This window comes from Podospora pseudopauciseta, chromosome 1, assembly GCF_035222475.1.
Source record: "Podospora pseudopauciseta strain CBS 411.78 chromosome 1, whole genome shotgun sequence".
NCBI classification, from domain to species: Eukaryota; Fungi; Ascomycota; class Sordariomycetes; order Sordariales; family Podosporaceae; genus Podospora; species Podospora pseudopauciseta.
This window is the reverse complement of record NC_085892.1, coordinates 6,372,200-6,381,150: the sequence shown is the minus strand read 5'-3', so window position 1 is coordinate 6,381,150 and position 8,951 is coordinate 6,372,200. Positions and strand designations below refer to the sequence as shown.

Genomic DNA, 8,951 nt, shown 5'->3' with positions numbered 1-8,951 from the left:
TCACATCCTCAACCCATCATCCCCCCCATACACCCCCCCGTACATCATCGTGTCCCCCATTCCCCCCAAAAGCGTGACATCCGGATTCGCCGCACAAGCCAACCCCTTCATCCCCACCCCACTTCCAACTCCAAACGCGGACTCTAGCAGATTCTGATTAAGCATGTCCATGTCCAACGTATACCCCCCGTAGTGCGCCGCAGGCTGCGAGGTAAACTCCAGCGCGTCCATCACAGCCGTAGAAGAAGTCCTTGCCGCGTTGAGCCAGTTCAGACTGGTGGGAATGCTCCCCGCCGAGGTAGGTGACTGCGTCGTGTGCGGTGGGAACCTGCCGTCCACCGAAGGCGTAGGGCAGCCGGACATGTCAAAGTCGTGATAGGACAGACTGGCGGGTGACATGGTGATCGCTGAGGTTGCTCCCGTGGTGGTGCCAAAGGTCGCTTTTCGGTAGTTGTCCATGCTAGTCTCAAAGTCCGAGTGGTCGAGTTCGGGGGAGGACGAGCTGGCCCGGTCGTCGATTCGCGAGTCGATCGTGTTTTGTCTACTGTGGTGGCTGTGGGGGATGGAAGTGGTGTTGCCGTTGCTGGATAATGGGGCGGCCATGGCTTCTCTCCTCTGTTGCTCCTCTAGTTGTCTGGCAAGTTCCGTGAGGCCGGCTTCGTCTTCGGGGAAAACAGCATGAGGAGGCAGGTCCATGTCCCCGCTGGGTCGTATACACCCCAGTTTGGACGCAATATTGTGAATCACCGGCTGGCCTCTGTCGTTGAGATCTGGCTCGCCGAGATCCCATGTCTGGTGGTTTCGGACCATAGCATAAAGCTTGTGTACCGTAGCAATGAGGGCAAACTGCGTGTTCTCGAGCACCTCTGCGTAACCGCGCGGTAGTTGCTTGTACTCAGTCTTCTTGCGAACTCCAGCTGTGCAGACAAGGCCGTCGTCCTTACACCTCTTGCAGGGGAACTCTCCGTCGCACTGAAAAGTGGTTAGTCAGATAGCTGAAGAGAGATCAGGTTGGTAGGTAGTTGAAACCAACCTTGGTCTTCTTCATTCTGCACCTCTCGCAGGCCTTCCACACTCTCTTATGTCTGGCATCTCCGCTGTGTGATGAGTGGGTGTCATGGACAGGCGAAGGCGGGTGGCCGTGATAGCTGGTGCGTTTTGATGTCCTGTGAACGGCCTTGACTGACTTGGAGATGGTGTGGTGTCTCTTGTGACCGAGGAAGTCCTCGTTGGGTGGTGTTGGTAAGCCGTCCATTGTATGCTGAGTGTGTAGGTATTGTGTGGCAATAGCTTGATGTCGTCCGTGAAATTGGTTGTCAAGCTGTCAAGCTGTCAAGTCAAAGTTCGTGTCTTCTAGAACCGAGAAGGTGTTAAGACGATGGTGGCAAGATGAGGTCTTATAATGGTGAGCTAGTTCTGGAGGGGGGTGTGGGATGAAGAAATAATATATGAGATCGGGGTGGTTTGCACGGATGAGGCCAAGACCAGTGTTCGAGAACGAGGGGGGAGTGGGTGCATAAGCAGAGGGAAGCAGGAGAGAGCAGGGGATTATTAATGTACATAAAGATGAAGGGCTGCGCGGCCCTCTCTTAGCTGTGAGTGAACTGACATGGATGACATGGATGACGGGTACATCAGGTATGCTGACAGGGTTCAAGGGGACCGACAGGGGCATGAGGAACATGGGGACTCGAGACTGGGGACTGGGGTTGGGAGCACAAGTACTTCTTGTCGCGAGGCGATGTCTGCAGGTCTCATGTACTCGTTGAGTGTGTGTACCCAGCAAAGCCCACGCGCCGGGTCTAACACCTCTTCTGGATGGAATCATACCGTTCGTACAGTACCTTGTCTGTATGAATGAATCACTTTGCGGCGTTCGATTTTGTGTATTCGTGGTGGTGGGTGTGTGGGGGGGGGATTTAATGTGGTATTGGACGGTGTTTAAACGGCCTCAACAGTCGGTCTCTTAGTTATCCCCGAGAGCGCGCAAACTTCATGATGCTTTTCCCAAGTAGAAAAGACTGTGGACACCTCGTTAGGGCCAGCCAAAAGATTCTTCATGACATGCAGCAACAACTTTGTTGGCCTTCAAAAAGAACCTCTGCGGCCGCAATACGCCTCTGGCTCCTGCGTCGATCTTCTCTCTGCTGCATTTCAACATGATTACTCCGTTGCGGCCAGGGGAATTTGATCCGCTGCCGTGTGAGGCTCGATTCGTCAGGATGTGCTCAAATCGACGCAAAAAAAAAAAGGGAAACCATTAACCAAGACCAGAAATTGAAAGAAAGTGGAAAAGCAGGGCGACAAGGGAGATCCCAACGTGGAGAAGTCTGAGGTGCTTGCTCGCTATCAGACAAGACCAGGATGATCAAGGTCGGAGACAATACGGGATGTTTCCGATCAGGGTGTTCCCGCAACCGAGAGCCGACCGAACTGGGAAGTAGTGTCGATATATCATTTGAGAAAAAGAATTCAAATACTCTTGTCGAAATGTATTGCCGGCGGTACTTGTCGCTGTGTCTGAGCAGATATGCAGCTCAATTGCCCTTTGTGCGTCTGACATGCCTCTTGTGGTGTTCATGACGATTGTTGGTGATGTTGGGTTGGTGATGTGCTGCTGTGCTTCTCGAATTCGAATTGTGAGTGGCTTGCCCTAGTGGGGGTTTCTCTGTTTCGCTGGCTCGGTACGGGTGGGGCCTTTCCATGTCATCCTCCCGGAGCTCGTGTGTGCCAAAGGCCGACCTCCGAACCCTTAACGGAAGATATTGTGTGCGTTTTCCCACATGGCGGACGAGGGGCTTGTTCTTGACTCGATCCAATCAACCGCTTGGCTGTTTCATCCCGACTTGACACGATGCATCTGAAAGCTATGGAAGAAGCCTAGAAGACCCGAAACCCGTCCACCAGACGTCCTGCTTCTTTTGCAAGCACCAGGGCCCTGTTAATCGCGCGAGAAGCAGTCGGATCGGTGTTGACAGCCCAACTCTCGCCGAATCCCGACTGGAACAATGTTGTTACCAAATAACAGAGTTGAGCCTGGCTGACCAAGCCATCAAAAAAAGTATTTCTCAAGTAAAAACAGCCCAATTATCAGTCACTCATCAGATCGGTGATGCCCCTTTTCGAGACACGCCTTGGGTATGCTTATGGGCCCACTGGGAAGTCCTCTAGATACAGATCCTGCTGTCCCCTTTGTTAGAGTCCGTCCCCGTATGAAAGTGCCCAGATGTATCGGCAAACTCATAGCTCGAGCATCGCCTTGAAGGATCATGGCGAAGAGCTCAGCTTCAGCAAAGCAGGACCTAGGCAGCCTACTATTTCGAGAGCGCTGGCTACCTTAAACTGGGGTCGTTACCTGTCATTGGCCTGTCCAGCATCGTCACATTCCTCGGCCGCATCCTTAGCCTTGTGGGATACCTGTATCGGAAGGAGGCAATATAGCAGGGTAGCACGGCATCTTCCGTTTTCGTTGGTCAGACTAAGACAGACTATTCTCACCGCCCAGGGGTTCTCCTGTTCGCCGTTATTAGGGGACAGCGTTGCAGTTGCTGACGCTCACCATAAGGCGGTCGCTCGGTATTGTAGCCACCGAAGCTGGTAGATATCACCAAGTCTTGTTTCGTTTTGGCCTCACCCGTGCCTTCCTGAATCTCGGCATTGCAACAGTTGGGTAGGGTACCCACCATAAACCAGAGACAACGATAACAATGTCGCGATATCTCTGGTCCCCGTCCCCGGATCCTGGCCCAAGGCGCGGGACGCCACAGCCTTGTCGATATTGCATTGTCCCCCTTGAGCATGATGTCCTTGCATCTCCAGGCCCAAGGGATGAGTTGACGGGCCTTGGCAATTGCTTGATTGTCTTTGTAGAAGATGACCGGGGAAACGGCAACCTAAGATCGGGGTTCAGTACTAATCTGCGCGATACGAGGGCCTGTGGGACTGCACTACAGGACACTAAGTTGGACCAGCGACGCCATTCGCTCCCTCGTGATTGGTGTCATGAACCTGAGTGGTTTTGGATAATGGTAAAGATGAGACTCGTAAGGTGAGGGGTAATCTGCTCAAGAGATACCCTGAGATGGGAACAGAGCCTGCCGATCGATGTGGCTGGCAACTGTTCACTTCGCACTTAAGTGCGAGCGTACAGCATGAGTCAGCCCTTCAGGGCCCCAAACATGTTTGCCGGCGCTGTGAAACGTCGAGAATGGTATTCTCCGGTTGGCACATCCGAGTGTTTGAGATACTGATGGAACAACGGTTGTCCTACAACGAAAGTCTTAGCTGTTGCCGCTATGGGCACTGATAGCGATTCATGATGTGAAGCGTATATCTGTGCAACATGGCATCAGGCAAAGATCTTCGACCTCCCCCACATCCTCATCGCCGTGTTGAAAAGAGCAGGATTTGGCCCATCCATAGAACTTGAAGTTATGCCGAAGAGCGAGCGAGACTTTACCGAGCCTCGAAGCTGTATCGAGTGGAGAAACATCATTCTCGTGGCGTGACCATCCCTGAAGAGCGAACCAGCGAACGTGAGAAGACACCGCCTATTCATTTGAACGACCGAATTGTAGATCGTGTTGGAAGTATAGTGCAGGATAGATTATCGTAGAGTCAAGCGTATACGTAGAGAGTTTTTCGCTACCTTCGAATAAAAAGCAAATTACGAGCCGTCATGATCCTCGGAGCTGGCGCCGACGCGCCAAATTCTTTTTCGCATAGGCTTGACGTCATCCCGTCTTGGTGGGCGTTAGCCGGTAATGCTTGGCACTAACAATGCCGGACCCACAGGTAAAGCCAAGCATCGGCCATCTGAACTGCATCTTTCAACACCGTTCGGCAAGCCCGAGACAGCGAGTTTCGACATCGCCAAAATCCATGACAACAATGACATCTATCATCGGAGAGACAGTTTCGCCAAGGAAACATGCGAGTAAGATTCTCATGGCTCCCGCCTGCCGTCTCTTGGCAGAAACAGGCTTATCTGGGGTCATACATGTACATGTCCACTCTACTGCTGCTGTGCTATGTTATTTATAACAGATGCCAAGCTCATATACTTCCCCGGGAAACGTCCAATTGCAGAATCGTTCCAGTTTGAGGGCCTCTTTGCTGGTTCATTCAGTCTCTCAGCCAGCCATCAAACTGCGCCTTCGCTTCCACGAAGCAGGGAGAAGCGAGATCCAACATCCTCCATACCGATCACAGTATGCTCCCCATGAGACAAAACTCCACGTGCCATTCTTCAGAAATCTCATCCGCCTCACTATTAGGTTGCTTGCCTATCCTTCCTCACCGTCTACTCTCAGCTCCCAATATCAAGCCAGCCAAGGATTTTCTGGGGGAGATCTACGACAGGATCTTTCTACACTCATCCCTAGCTACCCTAGGTACATTCAACGTTTTCTGTACCTACAGAACCCTCGGTCGTGTCGAGGCTGAGTCTGCACGCTATCGGCTTTCCATCGGCTTCACTCAACCCACAGCCCATACAGCAAGGGCTACCCCAGCCAAACCCTCACCACGATCCCCCATATCCACCACAACCACTACGCCCTGTGCAAAAATGCCTCTTCCGGCCCTCGGCAAACATCAGAAACAAACAGGCAAGGTGGCCGAGCGGTCTAAGGCGCCACGTTAAGGATCTTCCCTTAATCCACACTTGGATACTTCTCTTGAGGAAAGCAAACAAGTTCCGTGGTCTCGAAAGGGGCGTGAGTTCGAATCTCACCCTTGTCATTTTTAGCAAAGCAGACTATATGTCGGAAGATAATTATCTTTTTTTTGTGTGTGTGTTTTGTGTGGTGAAGTATGAATATCTATGGCGCTATTTTGAAGGTAAGGGATTTGAACACATTGGCTAATAGTATGGGGATGTATTGAGAATGCTATGTGGCAAAAGTAAATCGATTGATATCCAGGCAAATCTTCAAAGCAAATTCCGATGGTATAAGATGAGAATGAAGGAAGCGATTTCTGTAAAAGAAGAAAAGAGGAAAAATGGTATAGCAAGGAAATACACACCCAAACGTAGAAAACCATCATCTCCAACGTGATCCCATCCAACCTTATCATCCTGCATTCAACAGCTCATCACGTCTCTCTCACTTCCGATGAATATCGACCCTCGCAATAACCTTTTCCGCATCAGGCATACGTGTGATGCACAACGCCCTGCAGAAAGCACCCCATTCATCCTTGGTGCCCTCCTTTACAGCGTCGCTCAGATCCTGACCATACTGTTCTCTAAACGCCCGCTTCACCTGCTGCATGTGATTGGCATCCCAGTGATACCTCACCAACCGCGAAATCAACAGCTCCTTTCTCAGCTCGTCCTTCTTGGACGCCTTGAGCGCGTGCTGGAGCAACATGGCGTCTCTCATGGGCTTGTTGATCACCCCGTTGAGGATATGCGCTAGAACCTCGCCCTATATTCGTCACGCGTCAACATCATGCTCAAAACTTGCAGGACTAGAGAGAACTTACCACCAAATTCCCACTCTTCTTCAGCGCATCCTTGGCAAAGTTCCCTCCTCTACTAACTTCCCTATAAACCCTCATCACCTCCCTCAAATGCTCCTCCCCCCTCCCCACCACAATCTCCAACATCTTACTCTCCCCGCCCTTCTCGCTCTTGACAGCCTTGTACAACTCCCTAACATCCTGCTCCACCAAATCCGCATCAACCCTCCACCTCCTCTCCCTACCATCCCAAACATCCTCCTGCCTCCCCCCCTCCAGCACCATCAGCACCGCCTTCTTAAACTTGTCCTCCCTCAGCTCCGTCCTCATCGCCCTCGTCAGAGAATTCCCATACTTCTTGTCACTAAACCCATCCTTGATCAGCCTAATCTCCTCGTTTGACCTCCCCATCAAACTCTCAATCAGCAACTCCCTCCGCGTCTTATCCCCATGGTACCAAAAATTAGCCCAGTAACTCTCGCTCTCCCACCTGCCGAGCGCAGTAGCGTAACACGCCTTCATCAAGTTGGGATCCTCATCCTTGAGCCTGGCACGGATATGTTTTGCAATGTTGACTCCCTTTCTTTCCGTGCCGGTTTTGACAAGGCGCTTGTATTCCTGGCGCAGCTCCATGATTTGCTCGTGGGACATGCCTGGCAGGATTTCGATGAGGGGTTCTGTTTCGGGAGGGCGGCGGTCGCCCTTTAGGGCTTTTGCCAGCCTGGCAGCGTCGTCGACCGGGTCGTGGAACCTCGCGCGTCGTTTCTTCTTCTGTTCGGATTCAGAGTCTGAACCGAGGGGGGAGAGCGCTTCGAGGATATGATGTCCGGGAGAGGAGGGCATGAGCAGGGGGGAGGGCATGGGTGACATGGATTGGTACGTTCCGTGGTAGGCTTCCAATAGCGGGGAAGGGGGGGCGGAGGAGAGGGAGAGGGAGTGGTGGGGGCTGTGGACCGACAGGGTTGACATGCGATTCGTTGGGGGCAGAGGGGAGGAGGTTCGCTTCATGGCGGATTTCAAGGGGGATGATGGGCCGGGAGAGGGGGAACGGCCTGGGCGAGGGGCAGGTTCGAGCGAGGCGCCGTAGCGGTCTGTCTTGGAGACGGAACCATACTCGTAAGGCCTCGGCTGGGCGTAGTTGAACGATGGTGCCGAGGCAGAAGGGTTGGGGATCGGGATCGGGATGGACTGGGGGACAGGAGCATCATATTTGGATTGCCCCGGCAGCTTCCCATAGGCGAGATCATCCTGGAGCTTGTCCTTCTTCTCCCTGCGGCGGCGCTCCTTATCGGACTCCCTCCCGAAAGAATCGCGGGAGTCTCTCGGCGAAGACGAGGGCTCGGCGGTTCTGATCTCAGGATATCTCCGTCTCTGGCTGTCGCTGTCCGAGTCCCGGTCGCGGTCTGCTCTTCTACCGCTATATCGACCGTACTCAGCTTCAAGAGGATCACCATAGATATGACCCTGTCCCTGGAGGTTCACCACCGAGGGAGGTCTCGCGCCGTAAAAGTCCTCATCGGCGGCGGATCCCCACTGTGAGAGCCGTTCATACTCGCTGTATGCCGTCACCGTAGAGGGCGTGAATCCGCGGTCGGTAGAGCTGTACGGTGACGCTTCCACCACATCGGCGCGCCGGCCCGGAGAACGGGACCGGGCGCGCCGGCCGCCATCGTCAACCTGCAGAGACATTATTATGTCTTGCTACTTCTGGAAGTAAGCTCGCGGCTGGCTTGCAGCTGTGAGATGCCGGGTTTGAGCTTTCACACGGCAAACTGTTTGTCGACCCGGAGTTCGGATGAGACCCAAAATGCGGGGTGAACCAAGTGTGAGTTGGTCTTGGCGTAAGATACAGGTGACGCGGTTGCAGCAAGCTTCGGACTCGACTTTCTGCAGGAAGAGGGAAACCGAATTCTTTTTATCTGAAAGAAAAGAAGAGCAAAAAGATGTTGGTCGGGGGGCGGCTGACGGATGAGGATCAGGGAAAGGAAGGCTGAAGGCCTGAGGCAAGGCATGGGTATCAAGGGAGGGGGGTTTGTGCTGAGTTGGGCTTCTGGGATCGCTCGTGATTGGGTTGAAGAGGCTGGGCTGCATGAGAGTTCCATAAGCCATGAAACATCAGTGGGCATTTACCACGCCGCTCTCTCTGCATCCTGACGATAATCAAGAGGTCTTATTCGCCGATGTATTCGTTGGTAATCTTAGTTCTCACACTCTGCATTCCCGAGCTCGACTTATGCAATGAATACAGTCAGTGGTGTCGACTTGCTCATGAGCCGCTTGCCGATGTGGCTTGTGATCACAGCGAACAGCCTCAAAGATGGAGTTGCAAGGGCTTGGCGATGGAATGCTTGGCATCACGGGGTAGGAATGATCAGTCGGGACCTCCGAACCCCGCATTCCGGCGCCGATATGCGAGAAAGGCGGATCCCGGGGCGGCCGGCTCAGCCTCCATGGTCCTTGGCACGGGTGTAGAAGCCGCACTTAAC

At 53.2% G+C, this 8,951-nt stretch overlaps 2 protein-coding genes and 1 non-coding gene across 3 annotated transcripts; all 3 read right to left on the bottom strand.

Moving 5' to 3' along the window:
* Window positions 1-2,816, bottom strand: FCR1 (Fluconazole resistance protein 1; the record flags this gene model as incomplete). The annotated part of the gene is made up of 3 exons (XM_062908340.1): window positions 2,388-2,816; window positions 1,034-2,338; window positions 1-972 (listed from the first exon to the last, which is right to left on the bottom strand). The coding sequence occupies exons 2-3, from the start codon at window positions 1,253-1,255 to the stop codon at window positions 1-3; spliced, it is 1,194 nt and encodes a 397-aa protein (XP_062771425.1). The 5' UTR covers window positions 1,256-2,338; window positions 2,388-2,816.
* Window positions 2,817-5,608: 2,792 nt separating this feature from the next.
* Window positions 5,609-5,742, bottom strand: QC763_0020880. Its single transcript has one exon. It is a non-coding gene; the product is annotated as a tRNA-Leu (tRNA).
* Window positions 5,743-5,765: 23 nt separating this feature from the next.
* QC763_117530 (uncharacterized protein) lies at window positions 5,766-8,154 on the bottom strand (the record flags this gene model as incomplete). Its single annotated transcript, XM_062908339.1, has 2 exons — window positions 5,766-6,431; window positions 6,490-8,154. The coding sequence occupies 2 exons, from the start codon at window positions 8,152-8,154 to the stop codon at window positions 6,108-6,110; spliced, it is 1,989 nt and encodes a 662-aa protein (XP_062771424.1). The 3' UTR covers window positions 5,766-6,107.
* Between the last annotated feature and the right edge of the window lie 797 nt (window positions 8,155-8,951).